The sequence below is a fragment of the Phascolarctos cinereus genome, unplaced genomic scaffold, assembly GCF_003287225.1.
Source record: "Phascolarctos cinereus isolate Bilbo 61053 unplaced genomic scaffold, phaCin_HiC Scaffold_726;HRSCAF=1367, whole genome shotgun sequence".
Lineage (NCBI taxonomy): Eukaryota > Metazoa > Chordata > Mammalia > Diprotodontia > Phascolarctidae > Phascolarctos > Phascolarctos cinereus.
The window spans coordinates 94272409-94287541 of NW_027556098.1; the positions used below are offsets into that span (position 1 = coordinate 94272409).

Consider the following 15133-nt stretch of genomic DNA (forward strand, 5'->3'; position numbering starts at 1 on the left):
ACTTGGCTACTTTGATCAATATATTGATCTAATACAAGTGTAAAAGGACTTATGATGAAAAAATGTCATCCAACTCAAGAGAGAAAAATAAGGAACTCTTGATTGCAAACTGAAGTATAATTTTCTTGCTTTTTTTTTTGCTTTTTTTGTGATATGGCTCCTATGGAAATGTTTTATATGATTTTACATGTATAACTGATACACTGCCTTCTCAGTGGGTGGATAAGGAGTGGTAATGAGGTAGAAAATCTGGAACTCAAAATTTAAAAGGAAAAGAATGCTATTTTTTTTCTCTCTTACAGAAAAAAAGATTTTTGTGTTCCTGTAGAGGCAGTTAGGTGGAACAGTGGATAGAGTGCTGGGCCTAGAACCAGGACGTTCTGATTCCAAATCTGGCCTCAGACACCTTCTAGCTATGTGACCCTGGGCAAATCATTTAACCTGTTTGCCTCAGTTTCCTCAACTGTAAAACACAGATAATAACAGTACCTATCTTGCAGGGTTGTTGTAAAGATCCAATGAGATAATATTTATAAAGCACTTAGCATAATGCCTAAAACATATAGGTCACTATATAAATGTTTATTCTATCCTCTTCCCTGTGTGTATGGGCGTGTGTGCGCGCGCGCGCGCGTGTGTGTGTGTGTGTGTGTGTGCTGGCATATATGAAGGGGGTTGTGGATGGGGGGAAGAATAATATATAAAACCTTACCTGAAACAATCTGGTGAAAATATCAAATTCAAAAATTGAAATGTAATCATTGCAAGTCAAATCAATCGTCGATTTTAGAGCCATTGCTTCCAAGCCAGAGCTAATTTGATGAACCTCATGGAGACACTGCCTGAATACTTTCCATGGCACGATAGTCCTATAGGAGGATAAATATGAATAATTCAATCAAGGGTCACTTAAGACATACCAAAGTCTAATCCTTAAATTCATATGATTACATATATATACTAAAAGACAAATAGTTCAGAAAATTTTCCCGTAGTTCAGAAGAGATGTAACTCCTTGTGCTTTGCACTAAAAGTCATTTCCTTTTCCTTTCATTATGAAAATGTGAGAAACCAAAATCAAGTTCGCTTTTCAAACAGAACTTGGGAATCAAGCTAATTTTACAAATATGAGAGGGAGGAGGACTAGTATGATCTCTTCCAAAGTGTATTTGTACGTAGCATTAACCACTGACTGTAGGTAGGTTTCTAGCCCAAGCTTGTTGCTCTTTTATTAGAGACAGGAGGTAATACTTGTTTAAACGAGAGTTACATATACTCATTTTTGCTAGAAAGTGAACCTGGAAGAAAGAAAGAGGTGGGGGAAACCCTCTTGTAACAAATTATCATAGTCAAACAAAATTAATCCAAACAGTTCAAAACACATACCAAAGAAACAACCAAATAGACTACTACAAGGAAACTTTTTCACTGGAAAAAAAAAGATAATCTCCAAATTGATAGTATCTTCAATATTTCATTCAGTAAGTATCTACTGAATGTCTGCAATGTAGAAAGCAATATTTTAGGCACAGTGGAAGCTTTTGAAATGATTGGCTAAGTGGTTCTCCTAGACATTTTCTGCTTATCTCTCCTGCATACTTTGTCTCCCTTGGCATTTCTTTTCCTGGCTTTCTTCTCACCTATGTGACAACTCTTCAGTCTTCTTTGCTGAATCATTATTATCTTTTGTCCTCTAACTATGGGTAGTCTTTCTTTGGTCGTTTCTCTCTATACATAATTTTCTCCCTTGTTACTTCTATCTACTACCATAGGTTCCATTATCATCTCTATGCAGGTATGTCAGTGCAAACCACCATGCCTGCCCTTGAGGAGCTCATATTCTAGATAGGGAAATAAGGGGAGGGGGAGGGTGTGTGTGTGTGTGTGTGTGTGTGTGTGTGTGTGTAATTTTTAGCCTTTCATATGCATATATGAAAGGCTAAAAATGATATGTTGGCACATAATCAAGTGCCAAATATTGGGACACTGAATAAGTAGTACCGGAGTTTAGGGAAGGGGAAAAAAAATCCCCGTGAGCTGAAATGGTTCAAGGCTTCTCAAGAGATGAGACTTATACTAAAGACACTATTTTGCATTCTTTAGAACACAGGAATCTACTATAGTTTGATCCTGAATTTTAAACTAAAGACAATTATAAGAAAAAAGGATGATGCTTAATGTCTCAAAGACTGTCCTCTATGTATGAAAAAAACAGGAAACCACAAAGAACTGAAGAGAGATACCACATCAAGATGCCATTTACAAAGAACACACGTCAGACTCTGATTAAGGTTAAGGACAAAATGTTGCAATGTTTTAAAAGAACAAACAAAAGTGGGAAAAGTAATATTAGAGATTGAATAATTTATACTAAAGTACCAAACTGAATAATTTATACTAAAGTACATATTTGCAACTATATTACATTGCTAACTATGTGTGTATGTACATACATATGCATACATGATAGTTTTGGGAAGTTTAAATTTCTCTTTTCTCTATCAAGAATTATTCTTTCCCATGCTCCTACTCTACTGAAAACCAATAAAGACACAAAGTAATAGGTTAATAATTGAGAAAATAAAACACTGATTTTGTAAAAGTTATATTCTTATCTCTTGAGGGAAAATGAGAAATGTTAAGGACACTTTCATGCTAAATAAAACTGCAGTTAATGTTGCCATATAGTCTACCTTCAAATTTGCTGCCAAATGACTTATGCAAAGATATAATCATTCCACTAAGTACTCAGTGTTTTTATATAGGGACCTGGCTTCTTCTGGTTAATACCTTATAAAATTCAAATACTTATACTGAGGATGTTAAAAAGTAGAAGAGGGTTCACAACTTCAGTTAAAAGTGTTATGGGTAGAAGTTTAAAAAAAAAAAAGTATTTTGCCTGTTAGGTACTACCGCAGAGGCACCAGGAAGCCTCCCTCCAGACACCTCCACTGACCTCCCACAATTAGTCTTCCTTTTGAATAATACCCTATCAAAGTACAAATACTAATTGTCAATTAATTTAATATTAATTTAGTTTAAACCAAGTAAAATCATATGCCTAGAAGGATAGGGTAGAATAGAGAAGGACTAGTGGACTTGGGTGGCAAATGTGGTTAGGTGAGTTGGGGGCAATAGAGAACACCACAAGAACATTAGAAGGGTACCAAAAAGGGCAGGCTACTAGGCACATGCTTCAAGAAGGTAAAAGACAACAACAAACACCCCCCCCCTTACACTTACACACACACACACACACAACCCTTCTCACATGTACCAAAATATTCATCACAGCATATTTTGGAGAGTATTAAAAGACGGGAAATAAAGGTTTCCAAATTAGTGAAGAAGGAGCTATAGATGAGAAGTTATACAGTCAGAGAATCAGTAAGACATTGGAACTGATTGGATATGGGGGTGAGGGTGACTCAGAGGTTACGAAGCTGTGTGACTAACAGGATATCAATCACCCCAATAGTTAAGAGAAGGGGAGGAACTTGGTAAGGGGAGAAGGGTGGGGGAGGAAATGAGCTTCTATTTTAAGCAAAATAAGTTTGAGAAGGAAATCCAGGAAATTCAGTAGGAGATTTCTAGTACTTAGTTATGCATGTTTATGAGAGATTAGTACATATAGATTGAGAAGTCATCTGTACAGAGATAACAAGTGAACCTGAAGTAGATGAGATTACTAAGGGAGAAAATGCAGAGAGAGGAAAGGACCCAGGACAGAACCTTGAGTTAACAGCCAAACTTAGGGGACAGAAGATGGGTGATGACTCAACAAAGGATACTGAGGAGGGGTCAAAAAATAAAGAAGAAAAAAAATAAGAAGAAAGCCAGGAGAAGAAGTGCCATAAATGTCAAAGGGGGAGAAAACAGAAGTAAGAAGTACCCACCAACCATGTCAAAAGCCTCCCTTAAACTTTCCTATTTGTGCTGAGGGCACTGAGGTACCAGTAGCCTTACTGTCACCTGGGTTTTCAATCTGTCAAACTCCATATCTACAGTCTCTTCTCTCTCCTATCTCCACAACATCTTTGTATCTGTCCTTTCTCTCACTCATAATCTCTACCCTACTTTAGGCCTTCCATAACTTCTCACCTAGATTATTAAAAGTTTTCCTAATTGTTTTCACTGACTCTTCTCTTTTCCCTCTCTACTCTATCCTACACACAGTTACAAAACTGATGTTCCTAAAACACAGGTCTGACCATCTCACTGTCTCAAAATCATTTGATGGTTCCTTATTCCTTCATGGACAAAATGTAAACTCTTCAATATGGCATTCAAAGCCTTCTACACTGTCAACTCATCAACTTTTCCAGGCATTTCACATCGCTGACCTTTCTATATTCTCTTCCTTAATTACTCTGGCCTACTACCTTGGAACACGGAGACAGACTGATGTCAAGATGGACAACTGGATGGGATGTAAAGGTGCATCTTGTTTTGAGACCACATACACAGAATAGGCTCAGTGGGCTAGTTTGTACTCAATGCCCTATCAAAATTAAAATAGCTCAGCTTTAGATGGCTTCCCCTAAAGAGAAATGGATTAACTTTCCCAGGTACTTGGGGCATGGATTCTAGAATTCCTGTATATGAAGATTTAGGTCTGGTATAGAAAATGACAAGAGAGTCTGAATAAACAGCTGCAGGTTGGAAAGAAAAGAAAAATGGGAGAACAGGGAGAGATTCAGGCAGAATCAGAATGAGATTGGCCTCATTTTAGGAATGAGACAAAGGAAAACATGGAAGGACAAGAAATTTTGATAAAAAAATAATTTCAGAGTTCAAACTAATTTTGGTGATGGTAAAATCTAAGGTATGGCCTCATCCCACCACCTTGTGAGCGAATGAAGCAGCAGAGATGTTGGTCATGGAAGACAAGGATTTTGGAGGTTCAGCGTGTTTAAACAAACATTCTCAACAGCAAAATGAGTGCTACTTGTGTTCTTTTTGTGGGTGTATATATACATACACACATGTATACACTAAAGAATAATATATACATACTAAAGAAGTTCAATGTAGTAAAAATAATCCATTCAAACTGGAATAGACATGGAAAATTTGATGGAAGAGGCGAGTTTTGCTACTCTCTAGAGTCCTATTTGTGGATCAGGACAATATGAACAGTACCTGAAGAAAAGCAATAAAACACATAAATAAGGAAGTGGGAAAGAACTTCACCAATATTTATTACTATAAAGCACTCACAGCTATCTGAAACTACTTTACATACGTCTACAAGTCATAAAGTTCCCAGCGTATCTGGAAACAAATGCAGCACCTTGTAATTGCATGATTATACTTATCTTTGAGTTCTGGAGTTTACCGTCACCTGTTTGATTTTTTTTCCAGGTGTCAAAATCAGTCAAACAACAAGAATTTGTTAAGCTCTTAATACATGCCAGGTATGATGGAGAATTAGCAGCTAGATGAGAAATGAAGTTGCTGCCCTGGGCTCCCTTCTTAAATGGAAATTCTGGAGGAAATATCCAATAAGAAGTAGAGGTCAAAGTGGCTAAGGGTATTTTCAAGGTGTGAATTACAAAGCTGGAGCATATTGCCAGGATGAAGTTTTCTTGGATATGATGGAAGAGTTGAGATTATAGTGTAGTAAACTGTACTGTTACATCTTTTTTGCCCAGGCAGGGGACTAAGATTAAAGACTGCTACTCACAAAAAAACACAAAAGCAAAAATGTTAACACCCTGCAATCTCAGAAGTTGTTGTGAATTTTATAACCATCAATAATTCATGTCTATCTTCCATATTCTGATCTAATGTTCCAGTAGATCTGTGGTATTAATGTGCACATTCCGTCTAACAATGATCACAAATGCCTCCACACTGGTCCATTCTGTGTGTCTCTTTACCCTGTCCTCCCATAAATTTGCCCTCACCCAACATGCTGAATATATTACTCTCATTCTCTTTACATGACACCAGGGGAGTCTTGAACCTGATGACTTCCAAAGTTAGTTCCCATTTCTAATCTATCATCCCATGATTCAGGTACACACTTGATAAAAATCTTAGCAGTGGAAGTCAGGACAAGGGAAATAGTGGGGAAAAAAAAGGAAACAGAACTCTGTGGAAGAAGCATTTTCTGACATATACAATTAATCTTTAGAAAATTTTACTTACTATGTGACCAGATCATTTTTTTTGCATATTACAGAAATATTACTCTGAAACATATTTAATTCTTATTATCTGTAGACATTTCCTCAATTTTCTCAACTCTCATCTTTTGGATAATATTTTGAAAACTTTTTTTAAAAGACAAAGACATGGAAAATTCTTATAAAGCTATCGCTGCTTTTCAAGCAGGGAAGAAATAAACTGGGTTTCAATGAAAGAAGTTTATAGCAGTAGTCAATCAGTCAATAAACATTTATTAAGTGACCACTAATGTGCCAGGCACTATGCTAAGTACTGGAGATATAAGAAAAGCAAAAGACAGTCCCTGCCTTGAGGAGCTCATAATCTAATTGGGGGGGGGAGGGACGGACAACAAGCAAAGAACTATATTAAACAAGCTACATACAGGATAAATAAGAAATAATCAACAGAGAGACTAAACTTAAATTAAAGGGACTGAGATGTCATGTTAGCAATACACAAAGAGTAGCAGCAGGCTGAAGCAGAGAAAAGTAAGACTGAGTTGGGAGTTAGAAGACCTATGTTCTAATTCATTCTCAGTCTAACATTCTACGCTGCTAAATAAAACCTACAGAGCAAAAAAAAAACACACAGAAGAATCAGCTTTAAAATTCTATGATCAAAGACCCTTTGTAAAAAGATAGTTCTCTTCTACTTCATGCACCTTGCCCACAAGCTATCACCAGTAATAATCCTGGTTACACAGCGTATTCAGAACTAATCCCACCTAGTCTTCTTTGGATATGAAATGTTACTGTTCTGATAAGAAAGAAGCCAGACTCTACCTTTCAGGTACATCTTTATCACAACACACACATTCATGAACGAAGAGCCCTCCCATGCTTTTGTATTATTACTTGGCTGATGTTTTCATCTTCATGGGGTAAATGATTAATATTGTTATCAGTTACACATTTTGCTTCTCACATCTCCACTGACAAAATTTACAAATCAGATGGAGAGCTCTAGAAATACAGGAAATCCATTCTTTCAGCTCAGAAAAGTTGGAAGGGGCCTTAGAAGTCTTTTTGCCCAACCAATCCTTATATATGAAATAAACTGAAGCCCAGAAAAGATAAATAATATGCCCAAGGTCACACAGATAAAGAGATTTGAGATTGTCAGGCAGATTTTCTACCTTCACACTATATAGTCTCACTATCTATTTTAATTCTTATTTCCACTCTTCAAGTCAACTTAGACAATGTGTTAGAAAGTAAATCTACTAAGATTTGCCCAGTGGTAAATCTAGCCTGGTTTATTTTCTAGGGAAATAAATCTCACCTACCAAGAAATTAAAGAAAGTGATAGTTCCTTTATTATCATTAAAAACGAAAGGAATACACAGGAAACCAATGTGGGAAAGTACCACTTCCACAGGAAATTAAGAGATAAAACATTGAACTGAGCTAGAAATAGTTCAATAGTTTTCCATAATCATGACCTTATTTTCACCTACTTACTGTACCCGTACTGACGAACTTTAGAAATATATGAGGTAATTAGGGAATCTGAACCCTACAGATAAAGCCCAATATCATCAGTGGTAATTAATATAAAAATGGTCACTGAAATAACGATTTGTCCAACAATAGGCACATAAATCTTCTCAGTCCTCAAAATCTCCATGCTTATTCAGATAACTTTTTAATGTCAAACTTGGCACCTAAATATTTATGATAATTAGCCAAAGTATTCAGGGACTGCCCTAACTGGGTCATACTCAAAATGTATAATCACATTAAATGTGGCTTTCTCATTCAATACAAGTACTCTAAATTTTAGACAATGAGTCCTTGAGTCTTGGGTTCAAGTACATTAGATTATAAATTACTGTTTTTACAGACCACATATTGGCACTATTCACACTTAACAATACCATTTCTTTTTCCTGTTTACTTTCAGACTTCCTCCTCCATTCTCTCCCCACCCCACCCCGTCATAACTCTGGCTAAGAAAAAACCTTAGTTTTGAATATTTAAATAATGAGTTCTCCTACAATGTGAAAAATTTACTGAGAAGGGCAATTTTATCTTGTTTTTTCCCTTTGTACCTCAATAGTAGGCTCATTTTGTTTTGTTTTGAAACTGTCTTCCTATATTGTCCAGTTTAGAAATGCAGTTGTTATTCACACGTCCTGCTGATCTCCAGGAAAGCTTCAACTTGTACCATTTCCAAGCTGGGATTATTTACTTCATCTCAGGCATCTTGGTCTCCCCTGCCCCTGCCCCCCAACTCCCAGGGACTCACCATATCAGTGCCAAACTCAGCGTGGATTCCAATTAGGCTTTAGTAGCCTAGCTTGGAACTCCTGAGCTCAAGAGAGGCTTAAGCCTCAATCTAGAAACAACTACAAAGGGCTGAGGAGACTATGAGGAAATGGCCCGAGAAATAGAAGCAAAGTGTACCACATCTCTCTTAATAGTAGTCTATTAGTAAATATTTGCTGAATTGTTAGAAAGGGAAAAAAAAGCTTTTTCTTAAGGGTCTTTTAGTTCTACTGTCTGACGATAGGTTTCAATTATGATTCCCTTTAAGAAAATGTCAGAGCCTTTTGGAACACATTATCTCATGTGACTGATTCAGCACTAACTTCTGGATGGTTCCATTTAGGGAAGCAATACTGCCTTAAGCCTACAGTATAAGTGTGTTGAAATGGGAGAACCACATATGATCTCTAATTATACAAAGAGGTCAGCGTGATGCTTAAAATGTAAAGTTCTTGGAGCTAGAAAGAATCTTGCAGATCATTTGGTCTAACTCTGGCATTTACTAAACTCAAAACTGAGAAGCACAGAGGTGAAATGAGTTTGCCCAAGGCCAGCAGAAGGGCTGAGGCACAATCAAGGTTTCCATGTGGTGCCTTTTCAGCTCCACCAGACAACCCTGAATAAGTCACACTGCCTGTCCGAGCTTCATGAGATGTTGGTAATTAATATCAAAGAGTTCATTCCTTTTAAAGAATGGCTTGATTTACCCAAGTGTCAATAAGGAAAATGGTTAATAATTTTCATGCTTGGTACTGGGTTTTTCCTAAAGAATTACGTATACAGGACATAGAGGGTGCTTAAAACTGGCTCTTACCCCAGACAGGAAAGTGTTTCAGAGAATAAAGTGGCTTCCTCAAACAGAGCTGACAACAGGACACAGAAGTAAAATGAGCTTTTTGTTTTAATCAGTTTTTCAACAATCTCCCATTCAGTTAGGTAGTATATCCAATTATCTATCAGATACCTAAGACATAAGATTTCAAAAAGCATTTCAGTCCCAGTGGTCCCTTTACTTCAGCAGTTCTAAACAATGAATTAGCAGATATACTTCTTTTTTAAAAATAATTAATTTATTTTTAGTTTTCAACATTCACTTCCATAAGATTTTAAGTTTAATATTTTCTCCCCTTCTTCTCCTCCCCCATTCCCAAGATGGCATGAAATCTGACAGTTCATATTAAACATTTTCACATTAGTTATGATGTAAAGAAGAATTAGAACTAATGGGAGGAAATCACAAGAAAGAAGAAACAAAACAAAGAGCAAATAGTATGCTTCCATCTGCATTCAGACTCATAAGTTCTTTCTCTGCATATGGATAGTATTTTCCATCATGAGTCTTTTGGAGTTGTCCTTTACTCTGTCTGTATCCCTCTGCTTCAAATGTGTTTCTTGTACACAACATACTATAGGATTATGGTTCTTAATCCACTCTGCTATCTGCTTCCGTTTTTATGAGAGAGTTCATCCCATTCACAGTTATGATTACTCTCCATCCTATTTCCCCGCTTGTTTATGCTTTTCTCTTTCCCTTCTCACTAGTTTTGCTTTTGACCATGGGCCTCCTTCAGTCTACCCTCCTTTCTATCAGCCCCCTTCCTTTTCTTCCCTTTTACCCTTACTACTTCTTCCCTCCTTTTATCCACCCCTTGCCTCTTCTTTCCCCTTTCTCCTCCTACTTCCTATAGGGTAAGTCAGATTTCTATACCTGATTATGTTATTCCTTCTTTGAGCCAAATCTGATGAGAGTAAGGTTCAAACAATGCTCATCTTCCTCCCTTCTTTCCTTCTACCGTAATATGTTTTTGTGCCTTTGCATGCGATGTAATTTACCCTTGTCTGCCCCCCTCCTTTCTTCTTCTCCCAGAACAACCACTTTTCACTACTTAAGATTTTTTATCATCATATCAAAGTCATTATACCCATGCCCTCTGTCTATGTATACTCCTCTTAAATGTCATAATAACTATACATTTCACAAGAGTTACAAATGTCATCTTCCCCTGTAGGGGTGTAAACAGTTTGCCCTTATTAATAACATGTTGTTGTTTGTTTCTTTCCTGTTTACCTTTTTATACCTCTCTTGAGTCTTGTATTTGAAGATCAAATTTTCTGTTGAGCTCTAGTCTATTTATCAGGAAGGTGTGGAAGTCCCTATTCATTGAATATCCATCTCCTCCCCTGAAAGATTATGCTCTATTTCACTGGTTAGTTGATCCTTTGTTGTAGTTCAAGCTCCTTTGACTTATGGAATATCATATTCCATGCCCTCTGATCTTTTAATTTAGAAGCTGCAAGGTCCTGCATAATCCTGACTATGGTTCCATGATATTTAAAGTGTTTCTTTCTGGCTGCTTGCAGTATTTTCAATTTGACCTGATAATTTTTAATTTGGCTATAATACTTCTTGGCATGTTCAGTTTGGGTTCTCTTTCTGGAGGTGATCGGTGGATTCTTTTGATGATTATTTTACCTTCTGGTTCTAGGACCTCAGGGCAGTTTCCCTTGATGATTTCCTGAAAGATGTGTCCAGGCTCTCTTTTTCATCATGGTTTTCAGGTAGACCAATCATTTTTAAACTGTCTCTTCTGGATCTATTTTTCAGGTCAGTTGTTTTACCAATGAAGTATTTTACATTTTCTTCTATTTTTTTTTCATTCTTTTGTTTCTGTTTAGCTGTTTCTTGATATCTTATAGAGTCATTAGCTTCCACTTGCCCAATTCTCATTTTTAAAGAATTGTTTTCTTCTATTGGATTTTGTACCTCCTTTTCCATTTGGCCCATTTTACTTTTTAAGGAGTTCTCTTCAGTGAGTTTCTGTGCCTCCTTTTCCATTTGGCCAATTCTACTTTTTAGTTGTTTTTTCAGTGTACTTTTCTGCCCCCATTTGGCCAATTGTATTTTTTAAGGATTTGTTTTCTTCAGTGTACTTTTTTTTCCCCATTTGGCCAACTGCATTTTTTAAGGACTTGTTTTCCACAGTCAATTTTGGTCCTTCCTTTTCAAAACTATTGACTCTCTCTTGCATACTTCTCATTTTTTTCCCCCAATTTTTCTTCCACCTCTCTTATTTGACTTTTAAAATCCTTCTTGAGCTCTTCCAAGAAGGCTTTTTGGGTTTGAGACCAGTTCATATTCCCGGTCTGAGGTTTTGACAATGTTGTCCTCTTCTGAATTTATGCCTTGATCTTCCCTATCCCCATAATAGGAATCTCTGGTCACTGTCCATTTCTTCTTTTTGCTTATGGTGTTTGCCTATTTCCTGGCTTTTAAAATTGAGCTCTCCTGCTGGAGCACAGGGGCACTGACCCAAGCTTCTTGTGCTGGGAGCCTAGGACCTGGTCACTGGCTTTGTGTGCTGGGGCCTCAGGTGCTGGCAGTTGGAGGCTGCAGGGATCTGGCAGCTTACCTTATGCTGAGCTGGGGTCAGCAATAGTGGAGTTCTCAGGGTGGGAGTTGGGGAGTCTGGCCCCTGCTCACCCTGGCTTCTTTAAAGCACTTGAATGTTTGGCTGCTGGAAGATGTCTGCCTCCTGGAGTTGTGCTGAAATACTGGGAGATCTGGCTCCTGAAGAATGCTGGTGGTTTTCCAAATTGGTGTCTACTGGTTCCCCTGTCTGTGCTGAGGCACTCCAGGGTCCTGGTGTTGGCACTTGCCTGCTCCACCATCCTGGGGCTTAGGATCGCCCCCTGGTTTGCTGACGTGGGGCTTGTTGCTGCCTTGCTGGGATGCCTCCTATCCTGTACTGCTCCCTATCCCCCAGAGTGAGAGGGGCCTTTCTCATTAATCCCCAAGCTTCCTGGGTTTTAAGACTGCTGCACTCCATCTTTCTGCTGGCTCAGCTGTTCTAAAGTTTTTCTGGGCCATGTTTTCTGGGCTTTCAGAGGTCAGTAAGGGAGGGTGAGGGTGACTTACTTCGTCCTCCACCATCTTGGCTCCCTGAAGTCCCCAGCAGCTATATTTCAAGAGAATATTTTCTATATAAGCGATCACAAGTAAAAGGTAATTTTCTCTTGTAAAATATTTTTTTTACTTTGCTCCTAGCAAACTTACACAAACTTAGATTGTTGGTTTTGTTTCAAAGAAGGTCATACAAACATTCATTGTAAGAGTTTTCTTAAATTTTAAGAGATCTCCTTTTATGTAAGGTTAATAACCTCAGAGCAGCATGTCCTGACATGTGTCTCTTACAGAATAATCTTAACTAAAAATTATCACAATTTTTGTTAAGTATACTAAAACAGAGGCAAAATTCTTCAGTGACAATCTGTCTTAGCTGATGGCTTAATTCAACATACTAGTTATTCCATGAACAAGATATTCCTTTCAGCTCTGGGCATTTGAGGGAGGCTTTTTTTTTTCTGACTGTCCCTCGTGCCTAGAATGGCCTCCTTCCCCAATTCCACCTACTGACTTCCCTGGTTTCTTTTAAGTCCCAATTAAAATCTCATCTTGTATAGAAAGCCTTTCCTAACTCCTCTTTATTCCAGTGCCTTCCTTCTGTTAATTACTTCATATTTATCTTGTATATAGCTTGATCTGTATATTTTGTTTGCATATTGATTGGATCATTGGGTTCCTCTTTATTAGGAAAATCCTAAATTTTGAATGGGCGTAAGAATAATGCAAAAGGCAAAACTTACGGAAGGCAAAGTAACGTGTAAGGAGGATTCACCTTTTAATTTCTAGAAGGCCTGAGAATATAGAAATTTTTTGAAATAGAATGTAGACAACACATCCCCACCACCTTCAGCATCTAAAAACGGTTTAATGGCAATGTTGCATCATAAGTAAGCTTCAATATTTTCCAGGCCTTGAAATCACTTACCAAGAGTTTAGTAAGGATTAACTGTGCTACAGGTGGTATATTAGGCACTAAGGGATACAAATACAAAAGACTCTGCCACAAGGAATTTACATTCAATTGGGAGGGGAAATACAACACACTTACAACTCATTTAACTACATAGAATACTGAAGCAATTTCAAGAGGGGAGGAGGCTGGTTCACACTTGAAAACTAAGGAAATACAAAGAAAAGTTTTTTTAAAGAGTAGGAAGGGAACTGAGCCTTGAATCCAGGGGTTTCAAAAGGAGGAGAAAGGAACAAGAATATTCTGGGGAGGGGAAAGGCAGGGAGAGGAGGAAAAGACGACTATTTAAAGGCACAGAGGTGGGATGACACAGGAGTCCAGACTTAGGATGAGAAGGGATCTTAGATAGAGGTCACCTAGTCCAAGGGGTCAGACAAATAGCCTGCCACTTGTTCCTATTTGTGTACTACCTACGAGCTAAGAATATTTCCTTTACATTTTTAAGTACAGTAAAACTATTTTTAGCTAGTAGGTAACAGGTCTCCTCTGATCTTGCCCAACTCCCCCCTCAGTTTACAAATGAGAAACTGAGACCAAGAAAGGCTAACTGACTTGCTACGGACACACAGAGAAAAAATCAAACAAAAAAAAAAAACCCAGCAAAATCCAGATCCCAGGTTCGCTGATTTCAAAAGCACCACATCGATTAGTTGGCTAGATGGGCCAAAAAAAAATTACATGTTCTATTCACTGAAATAGCACACGATATTGTTACAGCACCTGATATGTTGGAACTTCACATTCAGTATGGAACTTCAAAAGTAGGCTCAAACATTTATCAAGGATCTACTAAAAAGAAAGGGACTCTAAATTACAAGATCTGCCTGCTTCCTTCATACTCCTTTAGGAATTGGTATATTCTCAAGGGTGACCATTCTGGATATATTCTCTGAATGAGGTCATCTCTTTAAAGAGATTTTCTAGGAAAATAACTGTCTCAGTGTCCTGCTACTACAATTAGATCTTCAGATGAGGAACATCTGCAAGATTTTTCCTCTCTTGACCATCTTAACCTTGACATAACTGACATGAAAAGATTTTTCTCTTGGGTACTGACAGGATAGCAAATACGATTCAGTTTTTCTTTCTTATCTTTTTGCCAACTTTTTATGTGGTGCAGTGTATAAGAACGCTGGGCCTGGATAAAGAAGAGCTGAGTTCAAATCCAATCTCAGACACTTAGTAGCTATGTGATTTTGGGCAAGTTACTTAATTGCTGTTTACCTCAGTTTCCTCAACTCTGAAACAGGAATACTAATAGCATATACCTCACAAGGTTGTTGTGAGAATCAAATTAGATAATATGTGTAAAATGCTTATTAGCACAGTGCCTGGCTAGTAGGTGCTATATAAATGCTAGTGATGATGATGATGATGATGATGATGATGATAAAAACAGGTTAGAAAGGCCCACAGAAAAGATTTATTTAGCTCACTCTAGCATTCACTGTGAAATGAATTCATTTCATTTCAATATCTCATTATCCCATGACCATTCCTTAAACTGACAGTTGAAGATTATTATCAAACAAATATAATTCCCTTTTATAAAATCGTTGGGTAGATTTTTACACTTTTACACAGAAATGATCAATTAAACATGCTTATAAAACCTAAATCCAAAAATTAAGGATATAATTAAACAATTGTTTAAATGGTCACCATTTCATTAAAGATTCAAAACAAAATCTTAGATGATTATGTAGTTTAGGCTTAAATATACTGACATAACACAGAATTCTAAAAGTATTTTTGGAGAAAGGGTTAAAGAAACATGGATTTCTAGGGGCATCTGGGTAGTGCAGCAGATAGAGCACG

At 37.4% G+C, this 15133-nt stretch overlaps 1 protein-coding gene across 12 annotated transcripts in view; it reads right to left on the reverse strand.

The window, feature by feature from the left end:
- Positions 1 to 15133, reverse strand: part of CBLB (Cbl proto-oncogene B) — a 284335-nt gene that overhangs the window by 166568 nt on the left and 102634 nt on the right. For all 12 annotated transcript variants that reach the window (XR_013482932.1, XM_078146682.1, XM_078146683.1 and 9 more), the window contains one exon: positions 713 to 869. Coding sequence is in view for 11 of the 12 variants with exons in the window: in XM_078146682.1 (XP_078002808.1) it covers positions 713 to 869 (157 nt within the window). In the remaining variant the exon portion in view is untranslated. The remainder of the gene's footprint in view (positions 1 to 712; positions 870 to 15133) is intronic.